At 42.8% G+C, this 27,287-nt stretch overlaps 1 protein-coding gene across 2 annotated transcripts; it reads left to right on the forward strand.

Moving 5' to 3' along the window:
- Positions 1-332: 332 nt before the first annotated feature.
- On the forward strand, positions 333-14,879 carry PLEKHS1 (pleckstrin homology domain containing S1). Of its 2 annotated transcripts, none has more exons than XM_054659911.1 (11): positions 333-567; positions 680-786; positions 1,417-1,551; positions 2,881-2,956; positions 3,845-3,961; positions 6,031-6,150; positions 8,284-8,390; positions 8,883-9,092; positions 9,823-9,924; positions 11,146-11,281; positions 14,629-14,879. In XM_054659911.1, exons 1-11 carry the CDS (start codon positions 439-441, stop codon positions 14,806-14,808), a joined length of 1,419 nt encoding a protein of 472 aa, XP_054515886.1. In that variant the 5' UTR covers positions 333-438; the 3' UTR covers positions 14,809-14,879. The 2 variants fall into 2 exon arrangements, with proteins under 2 accessions (XP_054515886.1, XP_016774871.1); XM_016919382.4 differs by lacking the exon at positions 14,629-14,879 and adding an exon at positions 11,432-11,745 and having other exon boundaries at positions 8,883-9,050.
- Positions 14,880-27,287: the final 12,408 nt, after the last annotated feature.

Genomic DNA, 27,287 nt, shown 5'->3' on the forward strand with positions numbered 1-27,287 from the left:
ATCCAGTAATTCTGGGGAGGTGGCTGTGTTTACCTGCACTCCTTTTCCAACTTCTGCAGCAACTCTACCTGTCCCCCTTCCCCAGATAGTTTTTGCCACTTCATTTTTAATAGCAGGTGCTTTTGCTCTTGTTTGCTAAGCCAAAGGGCAATGCAGAATTATCATGCTTCTGCAATGGAAATACAGCCAAATCTTTGCTCACACGTAGAGAGCCAACGACATACTCTAGAAACAGAAAGCCAGACAGGTGTGAGCTGAATTAACATGGTTTCAAATGTTGTTTGAATGAAGGTCTCAGCTGTGGAGGAATAAGAATCATACATTTGGTCCTTTGTTTTCTTGGGTTATTATAGGTGTCCTTTTCCATAACTACTGAATAATCTGAAGGTCTTTCCAGAGATAAACAGTGTTTTCCAATTCAGGCAGTTCTTTTCAGAAATGTATGAGGAACAAACTGAGTTCTGTTCACTTTTATTAGGCAAACAATTTACATTTTCTTATGAAAATGAAGTCTGCAAACAAGATTACTTTATTAAATCACCACCTTCTCAGCTGTTCTCCTCTGTGGTAAGTATTTGCTGTGATTTAACAAGCCTCCCACCAGCCTCATGAGCATTTTTAAAAATCATTTCTTTTCCTCTGAGATTTAACTAAGACATAAAATCTTTTTATTTTTCAGACCTCTTGGAAAAAGCGGTTTTTCATCCTGTCAAAGGCTGGGGAAAAGAGCTTTAGCCTTTCCTATTATAAAGACCATCATCACCGAGGTTCCATTGAAATTGATCAGTGTGTATCCAAGCAGGAAAACTTTTATAACAACAAATACTATAAAGTCAAACAGTAACAAGTTGCATGCAAATTGAAATTTACATAATTGACCAAAGGAACCTGCTTCAAGCTGATTATACTATTTGTGACTGAATAGGAGCTAAAATAGTGAGCACTTTGAGTTAAAAGATAGTTGAATATTTGTTTCATATTGTATGTCATACTTGATAAGTCTTTAATTAACAGGCATTCAGTTAAGGAGTTTGATTCACATAACTTGTGGATGAGAGGGAGCAGATGAAATTGTCATTTTATAAAGTCAAGATAGAGTTTTAAAAAATATTTAGATCAGCTTTTTTTGGTCTTCTCTTTAATAAATTGTGCACCCCAAAATTGAAAAACATAATTTGTGGAATCAAGAATCCAATTAAAATAGAAATTTTTGAATCTTAGGCTAAACAAAATAATTTCAATTAATTAACCAGATCAAAAAATCCAAACTTATCTTCTAAAATTATTGGACAATCTTGGAAACATGGATCCAGCACATCTGAAGTTTTATTCCATTTGAATCCCAATATAAAATATTAGTCAGTTTTCTATTTCTGTATTTACCTTGGTTTAATACTTTGTGTCTATATCTAATAGAAATTCCAGTGTAGAAGTTGGCATAAGTAACCAGGAAAAGATGCAATCTGTGCAGAAGATGTTTAAATGCCACCCTGATGAGGTCATGTCCATCAGAACCACTAACAGGGAATACTTCCTCATTGGCCATGACAGGTGAGAGAAGATAACACAGAATGTCTACTGCATGCAAAACAAAAACAAACCAAAAAACAAAACATTTTATACCAATAAACATGTTCTGAACCCACGCTACAAACCTCAAATGCCATCTTGGCAATCTTAGTTATTTTTTAAAATATCTTGAAAAGTTACTGAGCTAGTTTCCTAGGGCTGTCGTAACAAAGAACCTCATCCTGGATAACTCTGAACACAGAAATTTATTGTCTCACTGTTCCAGGGGCTAGGAGTCCGAAATCAAGGTATGGGTAGAGCCATGCTCTCTCTGAAGACTCCAAGGAAAGATCTGTTCCAGGGGCCTCTCCTAACTATTGGTAGTTCCCTTGGCTTGAGGCAACATAACTCCAGTCTTCACATGGTGTTCTCCCTGTGTGCATAGCTCTGTGTCCAAATTTCCCCTTTTTATAAGAACATCAGTAATATTGGATTTGGAGCCCTCTCTATTCCAGTATGACCTCATCTTGACCAATTACATCTGCAACGACCCTCTTTCCAAATAAGGTCACATTCTGAAGTATTGGGATATGGAACTGAAACATACAAATTCATTGTATTTTTGCGGGGAGGGTACATTTCAACCAATAACAGTCACCATCACCCCAGAAGCATTCCATGTAAAAGAACCCAATACAAAAACATCTACACAAGCTACATATATTAGGGAGGAACTAGGCTTGCCCCCAAAGTAGTCTGCAGTTTTTAAGAGGGGCTTCTGGTCCTAGCAAAGGTGCCTAGTGGACTCTTCATGGATGATTATCTGCTTGAGGGAGAGGCAAAGCTGGTGTGGGAGAGACTGTGCAGAGGAGGCGGACAATGCCAAAGCCAACATATGAAAAATCCTGATCTGTTTCAGATTGACCAAAGCTTCCTTTTAAGTTGTCCTGTGAGTCCATAGAAAAGATGTGATTATACAAATTCATTCAAGCACATTCTTCATCAACACATGCACTCCCTAAGGGAAGGCCCACCTGCATAGTTACACAAAAATGGCACTGACAGGTTAGGGGGCTTGCTTGAGAACACAAAGAAAATCAGTGTCAAAGCCGAAAGCCCCAAACCCTGTGACTACTACTATTATTTTCTACTTTTCTTCCCTTTCTCTGAGCTTTCCTTGCAGAGGTGGCTGAGCATTAATTCTAGTGTGCAAATGTGGAGGTGGCGAGGCCATTTAGCTACTTAGGAAAAATTCTTATTTCGCTGGTACCTGCTCTCACCACCATTCTAACATTCATAAAAGAATCCTTCTCTGGTTCAAAAGGCACTGTTGTTGCCACATGCCAACTGAAAGTTTATTCCTATCAACAGGGAGAAGATTAAAGACTGGGTCTCCTTCATGTCATCATTTTGCCAGGATATAAAAGCAACACAGCAGAACACAGAGGTGACTCCATATCACTAATAAAATAACAGGGCACCTGAACACAACCCTCTTTCAATAGAAAACAATGGTAGCTTTCCTTTGCCTCCTTAGTAACTGGCTTTAATACAAGGAATAAATAAGTGAGAAAATGTACATCCTTATTACTTTTTATGATTAACGAAAAAAATTCTTTTGTGTTTTGTGAGAGAGCTAAAGTACAGACACTTCAGATTTTTATTATTGTGTTAGAGGGAAGAAAAGTTAACTGTGACATTTTTAAGTAGTAGCTAGAATATAGTATTTTCCATCATTGTTATTCAAGGTGCATGACAAGCTCCCTTTTGAATAAGTCTAGGGCAGTTTCTATAAAAATGTTTTACATGTATCTTGCATTTTTAATATCATGTATCTTTCATGTACATGCTTAGCAGTTTTAAGTTTTAAACTTATTTCAAAAGGGCCTCTGCTAATGTTCCTTTCTCAGGGCAGACCTTTATAGATGGAACTTTGGTCCCTAGGTATCTTTTTTTGACATGTTTTCTAGGTTGTTCCATGCTTACAGCAAAAGCCAAAGAGAAGGAGAAATCAAGGCATGTCTTCAAGTAGACTGAAGTGATTAGAGCAAAGGGAACTGGGGTGGAGGGTGTCAGAAAGAGACACAGTTGAGGAGACAAGTTGAGGAAAACGCTGGTCATCTCTGAGGGTCAGGCTAAATGTCCTCAAGGGTTTGGAAACAGGAGAGAGACAAGTTTGGCTCTTGTCTTGGTGAAATAATGCTGGCAGGCCAGCGGCATGAATGTTAGATCGCTATGGGAAAAGACGGGAGGCAAGGAGCCCGGTAGAGAGGCTGCCGTTTCATTCCAGACAGAGATCAACTGTGCCCTGACTGATTCCTTTTTTTGTGAGCAGGAGGAACTCTCATTGGGTAATAAAAGAACCCTCTTCTACTCCAGCCTTCTCCTTGGCCCTTCCAGCACATCAGAGGCTGTTGGCTCCAGCTCACCAAGAAATGGTCTCCAAGACAAGGTAATGGGGCTCACTTCTTTCTCAGGACACCACACCTGGGAGTCAGCTAATGCCTAAAAATCTTACCAATTAGCAATTGAATTTAACCATGCCCACCTTCCTCAAAGCCCGATGCACTATAAGAAAGATTCTTAGCCCTGATGTTTATCCCATACCACAGATGAGCCTCACTGAGGGCCTGCCCTGAATACCTCTCAGTGTATTCATTCATTTTAGATGCTCTTGATATGCTTTGGGTATGCTAGGGTAAGACCCCTTTGCTAAACCAAAACCTAGCTGGCAACTTGCTTCCTTTCTTTCACGCAGAGGGCACAGATCCCTCTGCCAAAAGATTTCCCAGACACTACCTGATTTCTGCCCATTCTGTCTGTACTCCTCAGGCAAAGGCTGAGTTTCTTGTTAATCTCTTCCCTTTACCCTGATCAATCTCACTTCTCATTCATTATAGCTGTCTATCACTTCTTCCTCATTTCTAATGAAATCCATTTGAAGACATAAAATATAATGTACCTGCCTCTTGAAAGCGACTTGTAATTGGACCTTCAGCTTTCTTGGATTTGCAATGTTCCCAACTTGGGATATTAGTCATAAACATGCCGAGTGGTTTTGTTCTCTGGCACGGATACTATTTTGTCTCTTAGAGACTTATCCATTGACTTTACCCTGTCCATGTATACCAAGCACATCTAATGAGTCCTAGTCCCTTGTTTTATCTAGTTGGTAGCTCTCCAACTATTTTGAAAGCTTTTTGTAGCATATCAAATTCACCATGCCAAACACCTCACCTCAGTTCTTCATTTAGTGAGTAGAAACGGTGGTATGCAGCAGTTAGGAAGCTTCACCCTTGTCTGTAAGTGCCTCTTGCTTTTCACTCATGATATCTCCCTCCCCCTAGAGATAACATTATTGGTCACTTTGCCTTTTCACACTATAGATCCAGTGATTTTTAAACCAGCTCGAGTTAACAGTACTGTTTGCCTTGCTGGGTGGTGTTGTTGTTGGTTAAATTAAGCGGGCTGCCTTTACCCCCAACTCAGCATGATCCAGCTCCATGAGCTTGGAACTTAAAACGTGGACAGAACTTAAACACACCTGTATTTTAAAACTTGACTTTTTTTCTAGAGAACATTCAGGGTCTTTTCCAAACCCCCTGCTCTGAGGCATTGTTCTTGGAATTTTTCTGCCATGCAAAGAAGCTACTTTAGTAGAATATTCTGTATCTATGGGGAAGGGGAGGCAATAGTGGTTGAATCTAGATCACCTGGAAACCCATAATTCATACTATCATGTGATCAACACAACCAAATTCCATTGCTGTGGAAACAATAGAAGTGTGTGAACAGAACACAAAAGAAAAATATGGAGCAGGAACAGGAAAGGTGCAACGCCTTGATTCTGGGTTAATTACATTCTTAGATGGCACTGGATGATTACAGGAAAAAGATGAGGGTAGCAACTCCAGAGCTTAGTGACTTAGAATGCTACCCACAGGGCTGGTCATGGTGGCTCATGCTTGTAATCTCAGCACTTTGGGAGGCTGAGGCGGGTGGATCACAAGGTCAGGAGTTTGAGACCAGCCTGGCCAATATGGTGAAACCCCATCTCTACTAAAAAATATACAAAAATTAGCTATGTATGGTGGTGTGCGCCTGTATTCCCAGCTACTCAGGAGGCTGAGGCAGGAGAATCACTTGAACCCAGGAGGTGGAGGTTGCTGTGAGCCGAGATCGCGCCACTGCACTCCAGCCTGGGGGACAGAGTGAGACTCCGTCTCAAAAAAAAAAAAAAAAAAAAAGAATACCACCCACAGGAGAAAACCACTTGTTGTGAGTGACTGTTCCAAACGGTAGAGAAAAAAAGCCTGAGTGATGTGCTTATATGTTTTCATCCTCAGTGGTGACCCAGACTCAAGAGGCAAGTTCAAGTTGTGTGAGCTTCTGGATGTAATCTTGGAAGACCCTCTGGTCTTTTTTAACCCAACTAATTTATTACGGCTTTTCTAGAATGCATGTGATTTAATTCTATCTCTTGCAAAGAAAAAGCAAAGCATTTTTATCTCTTTTCTTCAGCATTTAATGGAACAAAGTTCTCCAGGATTTAGGCAAACTCACCTACAAGATTTATCAGAAGCCACTCAAGATGTGAAGGAAGAGAATCATTATCTTACTCCTCGAAGTGTTCTTTTAGAGGTAACCCCTTCTTGTCCATTCATCATTTGTTTCTTTAACAAATATTTACTGAAACCCTGCCATGCACTTTTCGTGCAATATTAGGCTATGGTCAGTGGGAACACAGAAGTAAATCAAATACAGATGACGTGCTCATGGTGCTGACACTTGACTAGGAGACAGCTGTAATACAAGACAGAGGGTTCTATGCTGAAGAGAGATGCTTATAAAATACCAGGGGTGCATGAGCTATGGGAGGAGGAGATGACTTTCAAAGAAAAGATCAGGAAGATTTCAGGGACGAGATGACATTAGACCATACATGATGAGTAAAATTTGGATGTGGGGGATTGCCTTGAGGAGTCTTTCTGCATTCTTAGCAGAAAGAATAATATGAGCCAAGGTCCTTGGGTGATCAGTTGTGTGCTGTGTATCGATCAGTCTATTGATCAGTAGGAAGCCCTTACTGAATGCCTTCTGAGCACTAGTCACTGTACTGTACTGGGCATGGTGGCTAAAGTAATGAGCCTGACATCACCCTGCTGTCAGAGTGCAGAGTCTTGTCAGTTACCACAGGATAACGCTGCACAAAAGACGTGGTCCGTATGCTCTGGAAGCAATAGAAAAAGAACAGATTTTCTCTATCAGAGTCGAGGAAGGCTTCTGGGATGAAGTGCCATTTGATACATGTATGGGGAATAGTTCAGTGAGGCTGCAACCTAGAGTGCGTGAAAGGCATAGTGGGAGATAAACAGTAGAAAAGAGCCAGCCCATGATGGGTCTTGAATGCCAAGTTGACTTCATTCTGTAGACAGCATAGGGGAAGCGATGGCTTCTGAGTTGGGAAATCTCAAAACCTGAATTATCCTCCATTAGTATTAACTGAGCAGCTATATCTGCCATGGACTATAGAGAGAAGAGAATGGAAGTGAGAGATAGGAAGACAGAATGGAGGGTGAGAATGCTGCGTCATTTCCCAAACTGGGGGTTTTCCGTAAGATGGTGACGTATGTTTATATAAAAGAAACATTCTGGGGTCAAATAAGTTCCGGAAACACCCAGTTAAAATAAGTTAAACAAGCTTCTTAGCAGAATTCTCAGAGCATTTAGTATGCAGTGGTGCATTGTAAATAGTCAAGTCAGATACAACACATGGCATTTCCCAAGCTCCTTTGAGCACAGAGTTCTTCTTTCACCAAAATATTTTCATATTTGTGTTTCCTGGGATGCAATCTTTTATGATAGTTCAGCCAACCAATCAGATGTGTACTGAGCATCAGTTATAGGCCTGGCCTTTGCTAGGTACTTTATGATAAGTAAAGTCTAGTAAAGCAGACAAAACAGCTAAAAAGACCAAAGATAAATAAATAAATAAGTAAAAAAACTATGCAATGGAAATTGAGAGAAAGGAGAGCTCTGCCGTAGCTGAGGTGATCAGAGTGGGCTGTGGGACTTCAGCCAGGCCTGAACATGATTTCAGTAGGCCGAAAGGAAAGATGGCACTCGAGGTGAAGAAGACAGCATGAACATGGCGATGGAACAGAACCATTTGCAGGGGGCCAATGGGAAGACTGGCTTGACTGGAAGGAAGGTTTCCATCATGGGTTAACGGTGAACTTAGGTAGGCCTTAGAGTTTTTGAGCAATCATTGCCACAAGTGACTCTCTTTGTTCTAAGGGGGCTATGGAGAGCTTCCTAAGGGCAGTATTTTTCTAGAACATTGTAATGGCCCTGGAGCCACTTGGGCTGCCTGTGAGCATAGTAACCTGAGACCAGCTTCACATTGTGTCAGAGTCTTTGTCCCAGCCAAGTGCCATGATTCTATAGTAGAACTGATTGGGGAAATGCTTTCATGTCATTAAGTGCCTAATGGTGAAACAGAAAGATAAACAGCAATTTAGTTCAATAGAAATAACACTTGTATCCGGAGCATGAGGGATCCAGGAGAAGAAAATTGACTTTGAGTCCTCCAGAAGCTTTGCTGGTTCAGTCTCGCGGAGGTAAGGTTGGTTGATATTTCTCAAATGAGAACCACGTTCATCCACTGGAAACCGTACCTCTATATCAGAGCCCAGAGCTGTTAATACTAGAAATAAGAAGGTACCTGACTTATCGGTAAACTGGGATTCTTACATCTATTCCTCTTATCTGCAGTTGGATAATATCATTGCTTCCAGTGATTCTGGTGAATCCATTGAAACTGATGGTCCAGACCAGGTCTCTGGAAGAATCGAGTGTCATTATGAGCCAATGGAATCCTAGTAAGTCAAAATGCCGTTTCAAAATTTGATGTTTGCTCATCTGCTGTTAAGGAACAATGATTGTCAGTTCATTTCAATAGTTGACAAACTGATGCCAAACATTATCAGAGACCAGTTTCCACATATTATTCAGTCGTCTCAACACACAAAAAATGAGGGAGTCATGTCTCTTCCCACAGAAAACCACCGATGACATCCTCAGGACCTTTTCCGTCTCCTGAGGAAGTTATCTTCTACTTTGCATTTATGTCTCTCATACTCTCACTTCTGTCCTCCAAACACTGTAAAGGGTAATTTTGATTCCATATCTATTTTTAGAAGGAAAGTTTGTTGAATTTGATGCTAGCTGTGGCTGTGATTCTGATAGTTGGACATACGTCAAGACCTTGCTAGTCTTCACATGGCTGTTAGCTACTTAAATCTGACACACGCAGGGGAACACTGTAAAAACACATGCTAAAATAGGGCTTGTTTTAACTTCTTATGCTCTAGTTTTTTCAAAGAGACATCCCATGAGTCTGTGGATAGCAGCAAAGAGGAACACCAGACCCTTCCAGAGACCCAGGATGGGGACCTCCACCTGCAAGAACAAGGCTCAGGAATTGATTGGTGTCTTTCCCCTGCCGATGTGGAAGCACAGACCACAAATGACCAAAAGGGGTCGGCCTCACTAACTGTTGTGCAATTGTCTATATTAATCAAGTAAAGCTCTAATTTCTAAAACTTGATGGACCCTAAGAGCAAGGCAGCCTCCCTCCCACTTTTTTTTTTTAACTTAGAATTTAAATTTTAAAGCTGTTCCTAAAAATCTCCAAGTCAGCCAAAAACTTGACCATCTTCTCCCTGTCATTGATGTTGTGGCCAAGGAGAGGGGATGATAGATCTTAAGTAAAGCAGTTCCTGGGGCGGGGGGTGGCATTTTCAGCTATTTTTAAAAATTCCCCCTTGGCTACTCTTTCAGGTCCCAGGACTTGGGATCCACACCAATCTGAGTAGCATGTCACTCAGTTTTCCCATGAGTGTAATTATGGACATGCAAGTTGCATGAGACTTAGTTATAGACCAGGAGGGGGTTATTTAGGCTTTAAGTTTTACCAAGAGCATTTGGTACGATTGATGTAATTTTAAATCTTTTCCATGCCTTCTTCTATGAAATCATTTCCAGCAGAGAAATATGCAGACCGGCCTGATGTGGACAGTTACATAACCAGTTTAGTCCATTTTTCCCTCTGTTCCCATAGCCTACCATCCACTACCACATCCCAAGAGGATTTTTCAGTAACTTAAATTTATATTATTCTCCAAATGTTTTGGACAACCTTTACCTGGACAATATCATCTCAGAAATAGAGGCCAAAAGTCTACTCAGAAAGTACAGTTGAAAGCCAAGGTCAGTTGCCTGATGTGACTTTTACAAATGTCTTGTTCATAGTAATATCCCTGATGAAAGCCAAGTGGAGAAACTGAACGTTTTCCTTTCTCCTCCTGATGTCATCAACTATCTTGCTCTCACAGAAGCCGCAGGACGGATATGGTAGGTTGGAGATTTGACTGTTGTGGATTATAAATGGGGCTGGAAGCTTTGAAGAGAACAATTACATCTTGAAACAGTGTATTTGGCAACACTGACTAGGGTTGGGGTGGGGGAGCTTGGACTGTTGACTGGCTGTTGTTACAAAAAAATCTTTGATTGAGGCAGAAATCAGGGTCTTGTTGTGCAGAAAAGTCAGCCTGGAGGTAAGCAGGGGGAATAACAGGACCCAAAAGTTCAGGAAGCAGCCATTTCTGACTCCTCCAAGGGAGGAAGAATGGGCTGGGATAGTATTTGATGAATGAGTGAAATTAGTGAAGTCAACAAGAATCAGAGGCCTAAAAGAAGAAAGCATATCAGCTTCTAAGACTTCCAGACACAAGGTTAAAAAAAACAAAAAACAAAAACTGCTAGTCACAGACACAGACACAAAAGACTGTGTGGCAGAGAATTTTCTTAAAGCAATCACTGTCTATTTGATATGGCATTTTTTTAAAAAGACTTTGTAATTTATTTTGATGGAAGATTTCATCTTCATAAGGGAAGAAAACTCTTTAATGTAAACACTACACATTAATTGTCTTATAAGTTCTAAGAAGGGAGGAACCACACCTTCCATTTTTTTTAAATAGTCCACAATCCAAGGCTCAATACACACTTGACTGAAACTGTGGACTCCTCCATAACTGAGCTGCTACATTCCTTAATTCATTTATTTGTTCATTATATATTCATTGTATAATCATTACACCCTCACTTCCAACAAACGCTGAGCACTCTTTCTTTACTTGGAACCATGGGGTTTTAAAAATTAAAAAACAAAACAAACAAAAAGGTGACATCATACTTCTGGGGTCATGTAACCTGGTAAGAAAAAGACAGCCACAAAAACAAGTAAATGTAAAATGCATTTTATTTAAAAATGTAACAAATCAGGTACTCACACAATGTAATAGAAGTCCAGGGGTAGGGGAGATGAATTATAGCAGAGGAATGGGATGTAGGATTTCATGGGCCTTTGTAAGGGTGGTATAATTTGAGCTGGGCTTTGGAGGAAGGGTTAGGCTCCTATTGTAGTGACAGAGGAAACAATATTCTAAACAGAAGGAGACAGTCTACTTCAGAGGTGGTGCCACGTGACCTAGAATCAGGAGACCCTGCGTGCCCTGCCCTCCTGGCCAGCTGAGCCTCACACTGGTGTTGGATGTTGTATTCCCACTGCAGTGTGTCTCAGTGGGAAGGCCCCCCACGTTTGGGATGCATATTTTTCCACGGAGATCATCTTCTGGCAGTGAATGACCTCAAACCCCAGAGCCTGGAGGAGGTCTCCCTGTTTCTCACCCGGTCCATCCAGAAGGAGGTGAGTCGTACTGACCAGCCCTGAACAGGGCAAATTAGTACCAGAAGGAAAAAGATCAGGGTCTTAGAGGGAGTCTGAGAAGTACCCTGAATACAAATAAGGTTCCTCATTCTTCCACCATCAAGTGCAAATAACAGAATGTGCTTTCAGGACTCTTTCAGGATTCTTTCATATCAAGTAGCATTTGGAGAAGGCACTGGGCTAAGAGACAGAGCACCTGGGTTCAGGACCTCAGATCGGCATGATGTAGCAAAAAGAGCTTGCATGGAATCAGACTGGTGCAGGGATTCCAAAACAGCTCCTTCAACCAATTTGTGCCTCAGTTTTCTTTTCTGTAAAATTATGACTAATGATGGTGCTGGTTGTTGGATAATTAAATGAGGTAATATGTGTAACGTGCTTACAAAGGTGACTGGCACATATTAGGTGCTCAATAAAGCTACTAGTTACTTTTACTTCTACTACAACTGACCATGGAATGTTATTCAAGCCCATTTTTTAAAGCCTCAGTTTCCTTATCTCAGAAATCATCACAGCCCTAACTTCCTCACAGAATATTGCAAGAATTAAACATAATATGTGGTGCTGGGCGCTTACACCTGTAATCCCAGCACTTCGGAAGGCCAAGGCAGGAGAATCAATTGAGCCCAGGAATTCAAGGTTACAGTGTGCTATGATGGCACCACTGCACTCCAGCCTGGAAGACAGAGCGAGACCCTGTCTCAAAGGAAAAACAACAACAGACCACCCCTAATATTATATAGGTATGCACTAAGTATGTTGTTTTTTCAAGGACTAGCTATTGTCCTGCATATCACTGCAGTCTTCATGTGTTAATTCCTTCCCTGGTCTACTTTTCTTTCTAACTAGCCCTGTGACCTTAGGAAATTCACTGCCTTCTCTGGGCTTCAGCTTATTCTCACTAAAGTGAGAGGTTGGTTTTCAAACTGTGCTTCTTGCATCCCCAGGATGGAGGTGAAAGGAGAGGAGAGGAAGGAGAGAGTATGCTGGGTCTTCAACTGGAGAAGCTTACATTTATCTTTTATCTTTTATGAAAAAAAGATTAGTTCAAAATATTGGACTTTCCTGTTAGCTTTCCTTAAAAAACAGTTCTTTGGCTTCAAATTTCTGAAAACCATTGTATTAGATGATTTCCAAATTTCTTCCAGCTCTGGGAATTTTGTGATTGTGTAGCATATCTATATTAAGAACACATCTTATCTCTTCTGCACTACGTAATAATCCCATTGGTCACACAAATTGTGCCATCCCTATTACTCATTACCCTAAATGAGTAATCCCAGTGAGGATAAGTGAATGAGTTGTCTAAGATACATAACTAGTTAGTGGCAGGGCAAGTACACATTCGTTCACTTTCTTTTTTTTTTTTTTTTTTTTTGAGACGGGGTCTCGCTCTTTCCCCCAGGCTGGAGTGCAGTGGCGCAAACTCGGCTCACTGCAAGCTCCGCCTGCCGGGTTCACACCATTCTCCTGCCTCAGCCTCCTGAGTAGCTGGGACTATAGGCGCCGGCCACTACGCCCAGCTAATTTTTTGTATTTTTAGTAGAAACGGGGTTTCACCGTGGTCTCAATCTCCTGACCTCGTGATCCGCCCACCTTGGCCTCCCAAAGTGCTGGGATTACAGGCGAGAGCCACTGCGCCCGGCCCATTCACTATTTATTGAGCATCTGCTGGGTGCTGTATACTGTGCTAAATTCAAGAGCTACAAAAATGGCCTCAGCCTGAGCTGAAGCTCACAGATTAGTGGATGAAGCAGGCATGTGATGTGCTACTTGCTATACAGTGTGTGCCCTGAGATGTGAACACAGGGCCATAGGATCACAGAGGTAGAATGGAGTAAATCTACATGAAGGAGGCCAGGAAGGTGTCTCAAAGAAAGTGGTGTTTGGCTTGGGTTTTGAAGACTGGATAGGAGACTGCATGGTGGAAAAGAAGTAGATTTCAGGGCCCTAGTCCAACAATCTGGTAACTATAGTACATTTTCTCTGCCAAAGATCCACACTGGGCTGGGTGTGGTGGCTCACACCTGTAACCCCAGCACTTTGGGAGGCTGAGGTGGGCAGATCACGAGGTCAGGAATTCGAGACCAGCCTGGCCAATATAGTGAAACCCTGTCTGTATTAAAAATACAAAAAATTAGCTGGGCATGGTGGCGGGTGCCTGTTATCCCAGCTACTGGGGAGGCTGAGGCAGGAGAATCGCTTGAACCCAGGAGGCGAAGGTTGCAGTGAGCCGAGATTGCACCATTGCACTCCAGCCCTGGGAACAGTGTGAGACTCTGTCTCAAAAAAAAAAAAAAAAAAAAAAAGGATCCACATACACTGGGGCCAAGTGGTCAATATAAGCTTCTGAACTCTTCTGAAAGTTACCAAACACTATTCTGACCCAAAGATCCAGGCATTAATTCAGAAGCCAAGAAAAGGGCTTTTCCCTGTGAGCAGATCTAGGAACTGTGCCTGGGTGTTGCTGACTGCAGTTTATCCTAACTGCCTTTCTAGACTGTGGAGTCAGTGCATTTCTCTTGTGCTCGTTCTGCCTTCCCTTTCTAATTGATAACAGCCCCTACATGCTATTGAGAAATATGCAGTATTCATCTTCATGATTATCTGGAAGATAGAAAATTCCCTTACTTTCCCACTGCCTCCATTCCTGATTTCTTTGTGTTGATGGGTATCCACTGCTCTTTTAAAATTCAAACACACAGTCCCTGGAAGGAAAAAGAATATTGGAAAAGGGAGATATGGAACCAAAGGAAGAACAGCCATTGGCCCTTGATGTTTTAAAGTGCCTGAGCCAATCCCATTTACTCTCCTTCCTGTTATGCTACAGATGAGGGAAGTGGAGGTTGGGGTGGGGATGGGGCAGGGATTGGGAGGGGAGAGAACTGAGATTTTCAAGGGAAGGGGAGAAGGTGTGTGCAGGGGAAGGACATGATAGGTTGCAGGAGAAACTGATCAAGTTTAAGTTTCCTCTGAATCTTGTCTGGGGGAGTCCTGTCTGGTGGTTTCATTTTGATTCACTTGTTTCAAGAGGCCTTTTTAATTCTTGGTGCAATTGGACCCCTTACAGCACCATCAATGCTACCTGGATCCTTCCTTAAAAGCTCAGCTTCCTTTTCAGGCCATGGATGCCAGAAAATAAAAATCCACCTTCCACCTAACTAGCCAAGTAAGTCATCCCTGTCTATTTCTGGCCCAGATATTACAGTTCACTGCAGGACTTTCTTCAAAACCAGCTCCCAAGGGTATGGATGAGGACAGATTGGGAAGCAACAATCTTAAAGATAATCTTTAGCCATTTAACTTTCTTCTTTCTTGTGTTTTAGAAATTAAAGCTTACCATCGGCAGGATCCCAAATTCAGAGACATTCCATGCTGCATCCTGTACGTGTCCCTCAAAATGCCAAAGTGCTGCACCTTCTCAGCTGGATAAGCCTAGACTGAACAGGGCTCCCAAGAGGAGTCCGGCCATTAAAAAGAGCCAGCAGAAAGGAGCCAGGGAGTAACGCACCCCAGACCCATGGCAGCAGAACCAGGATGGAGCTGGGACTGTCCAGCTCTGCCCCCTGCTGCTGCCATGTGATAGGAGACAGTCGGCACCCCCCTCTGAATTTCTGCATCTGCATCTTAACAATGGGGATGACTATCCCCTCTCTGGTTATTGTATCAGAGATGTTAAGAGGGTCATGTGGCATGATTGGAGAACCTGGGGGAATTGGAAGGCCTTATTATCTCAGCTATTGTCCCAAACACCACAGACACAGATTGGGTCAGTCCTTCAAGTAATACATGCTGTGTTCTGTGAGGATGTGGTCCACACAAGTCCTTCTTTGTTAAGGGACATACAGTTGCAAATACTCACTGCAAGAAGGCAAGATTCCCAAGGGAGATGTGATACCTGATCAGGCTTCCCAGACACCTCCTTCCCAAACACCTCCTTCTCAACACCTCCTTCCCCAACACCTCCTTCCCAACACCTCCTTCCCAAACCCCTCCTTCCCCAACATCTCCTTCCCCAACACCTCCTTCCCAAACACCTCCTTCCCAACACCTCCTTCCCCAACACCTCCTTCCCAAACACCTCCTTCCCAAATACCTCCTTCCCAAATACCTCCTTCCCAAACACCTCCTTCCCAAACACCTCCTTCCCCAACACCTCCCTCCCAAACACCTCTTTCCCAAACACCTCCTTCCCAACACCTCCTTCCCAGACACCTCCTTCCCAACACCGCCTTCCCAACACCTCCTTCCCAAACCCCTCTTTCCCAAACACATCCTTCCCCAACACCTCCTTCCCAACACCTCCTTCCCCCTTCCCCAACACCTCCTTCCCAAACATCCCCTTCCCAAACACCTGCCTCTCTTCAACCCCACAGGCCAGAGTGCTGAGACAGAGTGGCCTTTTGGATTCAATAAGTATCTTGTTCTCTTAAAGACTCAGCAATGATTTTAGAAGTCGCAGCAGTTTTACATCACATGCAGCCAAGATCAGCTTGCTCTACAAGCAATAACAGAACTACTTAGCACTTCAAGGTTGAAAGTTCTTCATTAATGGATCCATTGACTAATTGATCCTGGAAGGCCAAAGGAATAAAATTCTTTTTTATAAATAGGAAAACAAAGGCAGAGAGCTAAAGCACTAATCAAATCGGGGGGTGTTAGAGCAAAAACAGGTTTCAGAAAGAGTATTTTACCACGCTTCACATGGAAAAAATCGAGCCCCGGAGCGATGAAAGGCATATTTTCTTTGTTTCTCCAAGTTTCATAACCGTTCAGTTGCAGAACCAAGAATCTAAAACCAGCTCTGGGAAACAAATGTCCAGATGCCAGCCTCATATTTGAACTTGGATTTGAAAATACCTTCAGCACTTAGAAGAGACATTCAAATACATTTCATTTCCTGTTATCCAGATTGTTCGGAAAGTATTAAAAATTTTTCATTTACATGCTGATATGGTTTGGATCTGTGTCCCTAACAAATCCCATGTCGAGTTGTGGTCCCCAGTGTTGGAGATGGAGCCTGGTGGGAGGCAGCTGGATCATGAGATCATGGGGGTGGATTTCTCATGAATGATTTAGCATCATCCCCTTGGTGCTATTCTCGTGATAGTAAGTTCTCGTGAGATCTGGTTGTTTAAAAGTGTGCAGCACCTCTCCGCTCACTCTCTTCCTCCTGCTCCTGCCGTGTAAGATGCCTGCTCCATCTGCCACAAGTGAAAGCTTCCTGAGGTCTCCCCAGAAGCAGATGCTGCCACGCTTCCTGTATAGCCTGCAGAACTGTGGACCAATTAAACCTCTTTTCTTATAAATTACCCGGTCTTGGGGATTTCTTTATTTAATGTGAGAACGCATGCCCTTTTGGATCTACTGTTTCTACTTTTATAAATTTATCCTACAGAAATACACAAATACACAAAGATACATGTAAAAAAAGTAGTTTACTGCAGTACTATTTGTAATAATAAAAAATCAGGCTGGACGTGGTGGCTCATGCCTATAATTCCAACACTTTGGGAGGCCGGGACAGGTGGATCACCTGAGGTCTGGAGCTTAAGAACAACCTGACCAACATGGAGAAACCCTGTCTCTACTAAAAATACAAAACTAGCTGGGCATTGTGGCACATGCCTGCAATCCCAGCTACTTGAGAGGCTGGGGCAGGAGAATCACTAGAACCTGGAGGCAGAAGTTGCAGTGAGCCAAGATCATGCCATTGCACTCCAGCCTGGGCAACAAGAGGAAAACCCAGTCTCAAAAAAAAAAAAAAAAATCATTTGGGTATTGCTTAATTCTGATTTCATATCATTGAACACTGTAGATATTAAAATGTTCAGCAGGCACAGTTCTGTAAAATTGTTTGTGATACATTAAGAATGAAAGAATCAAGTTGTATAATAAGGATAACATCATCCCACTTTTGTGCAAATAAATGTTTGGTGTTTGTGTGTATGTATATGTGTATATTAAATTTCTTCAACCCTTACTAGAGTGAGAGGTCCGTACCTCCCAGGGCTACTGTGAGGTTTCCTTATAAGTACATTGCCTGATCAGGAGTAAACACTCCACAGGTGTTCTTTGTCCCACTGTTGCTCTATGTGCTTTTTTAAAAAATTAAAACTTAGAATCAAATTTTTAGTAAAGAGTTATCTCTGAGAAATACGATCAGGGTTGGCCATGGGAAGAGAGGCATTTCTGTAATGTTTGAATACTTTTTTTTGCAATGTGCATATGTCACTTTTATAATACAAAAATACAAGTGTGGGAATATATATATATAAATATATATGCACTTTTTTTTCTTTTAAAACAGAGTCTCGTTCTGTCATCCAGGTTGGAGTGCAGTGGTGTGATCTCGGCTTACTGCAACATCCGCCTCCCAGGTTCAAGCGATTCTCCTACTTCAGTCTCCCAAGTAGCTGGGATTACAGGCACCCGCCACCACACCTGGCTAATTTTTTTGTACTTTTAGTAGAGACTGGGTTTGGCCATGTTGGCCAGGCTGGTCTTGAACTCCTGACCTCAGGTGATTCGCCCGCCTCAGCGCCCCCCCCAAGTGCTGGGATTAGGCATGAGCCACCGTGCTCGGCCACATGTACATATTTTTTAAACTTTCAGAAATGAGAAGCCAAGCCACTACAATGAAAGAAATAAAAAAAAAAACCTCCAGGTAAAACCACCTGGCAACAAACAGTGTGGGTGGATACATGGCTTTGAAGCCCAAAGATCCTTCCCTGGGCCTGCTCAGAGGCCACACTAGCAGGCCAATAAATGCTAAATGGAGGCTGGTGGACAAACCTTACCCACCAGTCTTTCCACCCCCTCAATGAGGCAAAGAATAGCGGGAGGCCTCAGGAGTTGAATCACTGACGTGGCTCAAGGAAGTACCGGGCCCAGAACACAGAACTCCTGGCTCCCAATCCCATGCTCTTCCCAGCCCAGCACGGGGAGATCAGCCAGCCTACCCTTGGCCCTCTCTTAATCCCAAAACTTTCCTCCAACATCAGGGCCAGCTGGGGTCCTTGTTATGAGGATCCTGCTCTGGGGGCTTCTCTCACATGAGGAGTTTGTTCTCAAGGAAAATCTCAGGGCAGATTCCAAGGCTTCCCCACCTGAAAGATTCTGATTCCGCAGATCCAGTGTGGGGCCGTGGAATCTGCATTCTAACAGCCACCTTCCCTGAAGGGGATCTGACTGCAGGTGGAACAGGGAACATACACTGGGGAGCATTGTGCCTGGGGTCCTGTGGAGAGGCACGCGAGTCCTCCCAAGAGGCTGCAGAATGTGGACGACGCACACGGGCATTATTGAGGGGAGAAGGCCCACAGTTTCCAATAGTTCCGAAAGACGTTAATGGCTGTCACCCCCTCCCCACCTGCAAAAAGGCTTGATTCCTGAAGGGAGAAGCCTGGCTTTCACTCCTTGCTATCTGTTACTTAGGGAAGGGTACAACCAGTGCCTGGAGGAACTGGGCACTGCCACATGCTGTTGTGCAGTTGAGGTGGAGAGAGGAGCCCACAGCTTTGGCTTCAGCAAAGCCACTTCTGCCCGCCGCTCTTCAGGGCCCGGGTTCACTCCTCTATGCCCCTTCTTTCCCAGGCCTGGGGACCACACTTCCCCAGGGGTCCACCAAGGCTCTTTCTCCTGAAAATGGGAGTGGCCCCAAGGGAAGCTCATGACCAAACTGGCCCCAAAGCCCAGTCATCAAGCCATTTGTCTCAGACCTCAGCTTTTAGAGCCCTCTTCTGCTGCACGGCTAAGAAAAGAAAGGTATAGGACAGGCTGCTGGGAGATGCAGACAGTTCCCAGGCTGAGGCTAGAAAAACACTTGTGCCATATATATATATTTCTGCCAGAGCTAAGAGGGTGGGACAGACCCTCCTGACACACTGCCCACCACAGTCACGTCCACACCCACCCTCAGTGCCTTCTGCCACCTGTGATATTTCCCCTTCCAGAACTGCCCTTGATATTTGTCCCGACCTGGTTCTAGGTGGGTGAATGTGGGGCTGGGGACTACAAAGTGATTGGCTCAGCTGTCCTGCCAGGATGGCCCTGTCTGGCAGATTTCTGGAGGAAAGGAGGTCATGAGAATGGACTGGAGCAATTCTTGGCCATCACATCCTCGGCTCAAATCTGGTGCAGCCCTTCAGTCTTGCTGGAGAAGAAACCAGAGCCCAGACATGTGGAGATATTGGCCCGGGCTTCCCCAGCTCCATGCCATGCCTCCACCTCCCAGGCCAACACCTTCCCTGCACTCACACTTCTCAGCAGGGCATCTGGAGCTACCACCTCTCCGGCCTGCTCTCCCTTCCAAATGCTTGCCGTATGCCTGCAGAACAGGCCACAGAGGGAGTCTATATGTTTCCACTTTGTTCTCTTGGCTGAGGATGCAAACCCTTCAGAGTGAAATCTTAAAAGCAGCTGGTAAGATATGGAATGAATGCAGAGGGCCAAATACATGCATCCTTACTTGAAGCTGTCAACATGTGAGTGTAGATTCCAGCAAGGCATTCTTCTCTACCTAGAGAATGAGCCACTGTACATTCAATATATGTACCTAAGTGTGTGTGTGTCTGTGTATATTGAGGGGGAGTGGAGAGGACAGGTGGAGAATCACAATCATTCTTTAATAAGGTAAGATGGTGGCGCACCACGATCCCCCCACCTCCATCCCATTTCTCTCCAGAGCTTGTGCCAAGTGACTTTCCCTTGAGATGATAAGAGGAATTTAAAGTATCATAAACAGGCCCAAAGGGAGAGGATGTTCAGATTCAGCTGGATTAACTCAGAGTTCTTCAGTGAAGTTGAACTTTGTGGATATGCAAGATATGTGTTTTACTGAAAAAGCTCTTTAAAATGTCTGAGTTAATGAAGTCTTTGTCTAATGATCAAGAATCTGGTAGGACTTAGGGGCCGTTCTCCATATCAACTCTGGTTAGATGGTTCTAGAAAATGAAGGGAGGTTTAAGGGGCCCCCTTGCAGTCACAGCACTGGGCTCTGGAGCTGTGCTGCCTCATATGACAGCCACTAGTTTCATGGGGCCATTTAACTGTAACTAATGCAAATTAAATAAAATTTAAAATTCAGTTTCTCAGTTGCACTAGCCATATTTGAAGCATTCAATAACCCTGTATGGCAATTTGGTACTGTATTAGATGGCACAGATGTGAAATATTTTCATCATCACAGAAACTTCTAGAGGCCAGCACTGATCCAGAGTATTAAGCCCCCAAGAGGAGAACAATTCACATCTTTCTTATTCACCACCATATTCCTAGCATATAAATATAGGGCATGGCACATAACAAGTACTCAATAAGTATATGTTAAAAGAAGGAATGTTGTGTTAAATATAATTCACAAACCTTGTTCATAAATTGGTATTTATTAATTGCATCTGACCCCAGCACCCCCCCCCCCCACAAAAAATGTTATCAGAGTCATTCCAATGTGAGGCTAATAACTACTTTTTGGTCTGGGGTCAGATGCAATTAATTGAAAATCAAGCTATGGGCTTTTTTTTTTTTTTTTTTTTTTTTTTTTGAGACAGCGTCTTGTTCCTCTCACCCAGGCTGGAGTGCAGTGGCAGGATCTTGGCTCACTGCAGCCTTGATTTCCCAGACTCAAGCGATCCTCTCACCTCAACCTCCTGAGTAGCTGAAACTATAGGCAAACACCACTGCACCTGGCTAATTTTGTGTGGGTGTTTTTTTGTAGAGATGAGGTCTCACTACGTTGCAGGTTGGTCTCGAGCTCCTGAGCTCAAGTGATTTGCCTGCCTCAGCTTCCCAAAGTGTTGGGATTCCAGGCATGAACCACCATGCCGGGCCTTTTTAATGTAAGCTAGTTTTTCAACAATTAAGAGATTTCTAAGGTTCCTATGCAGCAGTTAATAGGCTTGGTGCTGTTAGGGGACGTAAAAGCAATAGAAGATCTAAAACTTTCTTTAAAAGAGCTTACTACACAGTGAGGAAGAGAAAAATTGAGCATACCATGATCTTTTGTTTACCTGATATGATTTGAGATGGCACTATTCTGTAAGTTGAATTTTTAGCTTATATGAATCATAATCTTTCTAAAATTTCTTAACACGTTCCTGTATTCTTAAACTCCTCCCACTCAGGGACATGGTTATGGGCATTCTAAGTATCTACCACACTCTAAATATTTCCTAAGGAGTACTGAGCTGCGGGGGACTATTCTCCCCTATGCCAATTGATCCTAGACTGCTTTGTTTATGCTGTGGGCTGCAAAAGCAGAGGATGCAGCTTGTTCTAACCATACACACTAGGAATCAATAGGCTTTGAGTGTGGGTCCAAGAGATTTTATGAGTAAGGATGTCGGTTCTTAATCCAGGGGTTCTGTGACACTGATTTGGAGTTCTCAGTTGCCTTGGTGCTAGTGGTGGTGGTGGCGGTGGAGGTATTGCCATTTGCTTGCCTCTTGGCTCTCAAGTATGTTCTGGATAGGTGAGACCACCAGAAAAATAATTAGAGGCAGAGTAAAATTACTCTCCAAGAAAAATCAGAGGACAATGAACTATCAAACTACACGGTGATAGCAGGGTTCAGAAAGGAAGGAGATCGTGATGGAACAGAATGCCAACCATGACTAACATGCAGAGAGTGCCTTCTATCTGCCAGGCAATATTCAAACACTCTACTGACTCCTATAAAAGCCCTGTGGGCCAGGTGCAGTGGCTCACATCTGTAATCCCAGCACTTTGGGAGGCCGAGGCAGGCAGATCACTTGAGGTCAGGAGTTCAAGACCAGCCTGGCCAATATGGAGAAACCCTGTCTCTACAAAAATACAAAAATTAGCTGGGCGTTGTGGCAGGCGTCTGTAATCCCAGCTGCTCGGGAGGCTGAGGCAGGAGAATCACTTGAGCTTGAACTCGGGATGTGGAGGTTGCGGTGAGCCGAGATAGTGCCACTACGCTCCAGCCTGGGCGAGAGAGCGAGACCCTCTCTCAAAACAAAAACAAAACAAAAAAAAGCCCTGCGAGACCAGGACTCTTACCGTCCCCGGGTTTCGGATGGGGAGACAAAGCACAGAGAAGATACATCACTTGCTCAGGGCTATGGCTAGTACCAGACAGAGCCAGAACTCAGACCAGAAAGACTGGCTTTGGAGACCACAGGCATCCTGAAAGAGGAGCTGAAACTGAGCTCTAGAAGAGAATAATCCAGCAAGGGACGGCGGTGCCGACAGGATCAGACATGGAGCTCACTTTCCAAAAGTAAAAACAGGGAACATGTTGGAATGACTCATAGAATGACTCAGCGTTTTTATACATCTCTCATTTCAGTAACACGCATTCATCTTTGGGCCTATTGCCCAGAAGAATCACAAAAGTGGTTCCTTTTGTGGTTCCAGGAGCCAGGGGAATTCTGTGGCAGCTTCTGTTATGACTAGTAAACGCGTTTCATAACCCTCCTTTGAGTTGGCCATCTGGCTCTATATTATACTCAAGTTAATACAAAACTAATGCATACTTCTAGTGACAAAGGCATTAGGCTAGTCCTCTGGACAGGAGATAATAAAGAATCCTTGGCTTTGTAGACCTCGTCATCAAGTGAAAGTAATAAAAACATACACATAGATACCTACAAGGCAAATATGATTATCGTAAATCCTTTGTTAAAGTCACAACTCAATGTTACAAACACAAAAGGCTTAAAGACTAATTCTATCTAGTTGGTTTGGAAAAAGCTTCAAGGGAGGGATATATTTGGGGTGCAGAGATGTAGTGGGAGGAATTTCATGTCTTGAAGAATGAATAGGATTCACTTAATATTCTAGAACAGGTCAAACCCCCAGGGCACAGCCACCAGAATGTAACTGGAGGGCCAAAGAAGTTCTCGAGGGTCCTGTAGAACTCCCTAATCCCTGTCGGCTGTCACTGTCATCACTTTTCCAGCATCTTCTGGGTTCAGGGGACTGTCAGGCACTGGTGATATTAACAGGAATAAAATATCTTCCCTCAGGGAGGTGATAGCCTAATTAAGGATACAGGTGTGAAAATTGTTTAGGGGTAAAAAGTTCCCTTGTAGAATGAAAATATATGTCCACACATAAATGTGTGTATGAATGTTCATAGTAGCATTATTCATAACAGCCAAAAAGTGAAAATGTCCATTAACTGAGGAATAGATAAATAAAATGTGATGTATTCATGGAATAAATAATATGGGATATTATTTAGTCATAAAAAAGAGGCCGGGCATGGTGGCTCATGCCTGTAATCCCAGCATTTTGGGAGGCCAAGGCGGATGAATCTCCTGAGCTCAGGAGTTTGAGACAAGCCTGGGCAATATGGCAAAATCCCGTCTCTATCAAAAATATAAAAAATTAGCTGGACATGGTGGCACACACCTGTGGTCCCAGCTACTCAGGAGGCTGAGGTGGAAGGATCACTTGAGTCTTGGGAGGCAGAGGTTACAGTGAGCCGAGATAGTGCCACTGCATTCCAACCTGAGTGACAGAATGAGACTCTGTCTCAAGAAAAAAAACAAACAAACAAGAATGAAGTACTGATACATGCTACAACATGGATGAAACTTGAAGACATCATGCTAAGTGAAAGAAGCCAGACATAAAAGGTCACATATTGCATGATTCTGTTTATATACAATGTCTAGCATAGACAAATCCATAGAGACAAAAAGTAGATTACTGGTTGCCAGAGAATGGGGGAAGGGAGAATGAAGTGATTGTTAATGGGTTTCTTTTTGGGGTGATTAAAATATTCTGAAATTGGGCCGTGTGCGGTGGCTCATGCTTGTTATCCCAGCACTTTGGGAGGCCAAGGCGGGGGGATCACGAGGTCAGGAGTTTGAGACCAGCCTGGCCAACACAGTGAAACCCCATCTCTACTAAAAATACAAAAATTAGTTGGGTGTGGTGGTGGGCACCTGTAATCACAGCTACTTGGGAGGCTGAGGCAGGAGAATCGCTTGAACCTGGGAGGCGGAGGTTGCAGTGAGCTGAGATTGCACCACTGCACTCCAGTCTGGGTGACAGAGCTAGACTCCATCTCAAAAAAAAAAAAAAATCTGAAATTGGAGAGCGAGGTTGATTGTACAACTACATGAATACACTTAAAACCACTGAATTGTACTCTTTAAGAAGGTGAATGTTATGGTATGTAAATTTATATGGCATATATAAAAAATACAAAAGAAAATTTCCCTCTTGGACTCTAAACCGGGATAGGGAAGTTTTATATTAAGGCATCTTTCAATGTTGGAAATGGGCTTCATTTATAGTTCATACAGAAAAAAGGCAGGAGTCACTTTCCCGTGGAGTAATTAAGCAGCCTTTTCTAAAACAGTACTTCATGTGAATCTCCTAAGAGTTTCCCCGCAGAAGAAACAGTTGACTACCTGCTCAATGAGAATCTTTAACTCCTTTATAGGTAATAATTACTATAATCATCAAATCTTAAAATAAAATTACCCCCAACAACCAGGGGTTCCACTTGAAGATCCGTTTATACTAAAGTGTAAATGACTATATGCATCTTAACAGAGCAAAAAGATGGCAAGAAAGGACAAGAGGGCACTCAGTGCCCAGAAGAGCAGGATGTGCGAAGCTAGATTTCAGAGAAAGTGGAAAGATACCAGTAAAGCACCCAAGACAAATGGCATATTTCTCAACTTATCAATAGCTAAGTAGCTATTGACAGTGGCTAAAGTAGCTAGAAATTACACTTTCTCCCCTAAAGCCTTCTTTTGGAAGTTGATAAGAAAACATAATTGCTATTTTTGCATATTTGGGACTGGCAGGATTTTGCTGCGCTCCAAAGAAAGGTAACCCCTTGATCAAATGTTTTGTTTTGGGGTTTCTTGGTGCGTGTGTGTGTATGTGTGTTTTCCTTATATGCTAATCCAACCCTGATTTCTCATAGGCTGTCTTGCAATCCCATTATCTTGCCAGGCAAAATCACATAAAATTTAACACTGTAGAAGAGATGGTCTTCAAAAGTCTAAATAATGACCAAATCATAAGGCCTAGCTAGGAGACGAGAAGCTCTAACTGCGAGCTAAGTGGAGGAGGCGTGGGCTTAAACTCAAGAAGAGGGATATTTAGGAAGAAATTAGTCTTGAGCGATTACAGATTGCTAGCAAGATGTTGCCAGCACAAGTCAGCCTAGATGCTATAATGTACCTTTTCCTTAATTAATATCTTAAACTTTTGAAGTGAGTGAAACTGCAAAGGGCTCTGCCAAGATTCCTCCCAGTTTACATAAGCCAAACTTGAGCTGGGTTGTGGATTTATTAGGCAGTGCTGTGAACACGTTTAATGCAGTCTTTATTTATTGAGCTATATAAATAGACTTGATACTAGTGTCGCCATCAATTCAGGAAGGATGCTTCCCTTCACATGGTCTCATGGTGGCTGTTAGGCATTTGCATGCTATTCATGATCATCAGAGCATTTTCACCTCTGCAACCCTCCTTTCCCCTGCTATCCCTCCTTCCCAATTCGCTAGATTTTGAGAATATAGATTACCCAGATCATTAAAACAATATCAGGATTGCCTTATTAACTCTCTGTGATCTAGGAATTGAAGAGAAAAGAAGCGTGAAGCATATTGCAGTGCTCTGAATGATTTTAATAAAGTATGTATTTACTTGGTAAACATTCAACCCACAGGGTCTAGCTCAGATGTCATGCTTCTCAACAGCTCTCTTTGCTTCTCCTTCCTGGACCTAATTGATTGTCCCATCTGTATTTCCACATCACTTTGTATCCATTCCCTCTGCAGCATGCAAATCTATTGAGGTTATTTGTAAATATATCTGTTATTCCACACAAATCCATGGATTCTTTGAGGACAAAACCACACCTTGGTCATGTTTATATTTAATAGTCTTTAAAAATAAAATTTAAAAACCACAAGAGTCTTTAAGAGTGCTTGAAATAATAACAATTGCATGTCAAATTGAAGTGAAATATGAGGTAACCATCTCACAATGCAAAGCCTTCCACAAAGTGCAGCTGCAATGCCCACGGGTACCCCAAGTCTCTAGTTGCTTTTGCTTATGTAGATGAGTTCTTAGAGCTGTATAGTTCAGAGACTCTAGGGATAATAGAATTCTAACATTTGTCACTAGCAAAAGCCCTCCACTTTGCCCTTGAGTCATTAAACCAAGAATTTATTCAGTGCTGCTTAATATAGGTTTGGAATGTAGATGCTATAAAAGGTATCTTCTTTATTCCTGAAGATGCAGAAAGAAATGGGCCAGTTGCGGTGGCTCACATCTGTAATCCCAGCACTTCAGGGTGGGTGGGTCACTTGAGGTCAAGAGTTTGAAACCAGCCTGGCCAATATGGTGAAACCCTGTCTCTACTAAAAATACAGAAATTAGTCAGGCTGTTGGTGCACACCTATAGTCCCAGCTACTCAGGAGGCTGAGGCAGGAGGATCACTTGAAGACTGCAGTGAGCCGAGATTATGCCACTGTACTCCAGCCTGGGTGACAGAGAAAGACTCGGTCTGAAAACAAACAAAATGAATGAAAGGGATCTGATTTTTGGAACATCTACTCAACAATGTGAGGTGCTGTGCTAGGACTTTATAAACATTATTCCATTTAATCTCCTCAACAACTCTGCAAGGTAAGTACTGTCAACATCATTTTTCAGATCAGAGAGGTTAAATAACTGTGTTGGGGTGATGGATTCTCACTCAGGTTGGCCTCCCTTCAAGGCCCACTGTATAAGGCACAGTCTTTAGAGTCCTACTGATGTACCACTGAGTTTGACCTTTAGCCTGGAAAATTCACTTCACCTTTCTAGATCACAATTACTGCATCAGTAAAATGGAAATTTTTTTTGACAAATGGTAATGTAATCTTTTAAGAAACCCATGAAACCCTAAGGCCTATCATTCTAAATCCATTCAAGGAAATATGAATAATTAGCATGAACTAAGTATTGTGAAACAGAAGAGAGAATGTATTTAGGTGCCTAACCC

The sequence above is a fragment of the Pan troglodytes genome, chromosome 8, assembly GCF_028858775.2.
Source record: "Pan troglodytes isolate AG18354 chromosome 8, NHGRI_mPanTro3-v2.0_pri, whole genome shotgun sequence".
NCBI classification, from domain to species: domain Eukaryota; kingdom Metazoa; phylum Chordata; class Mammalia; order Primates; family Hominidae; genus Pan; species Pan troglodytes.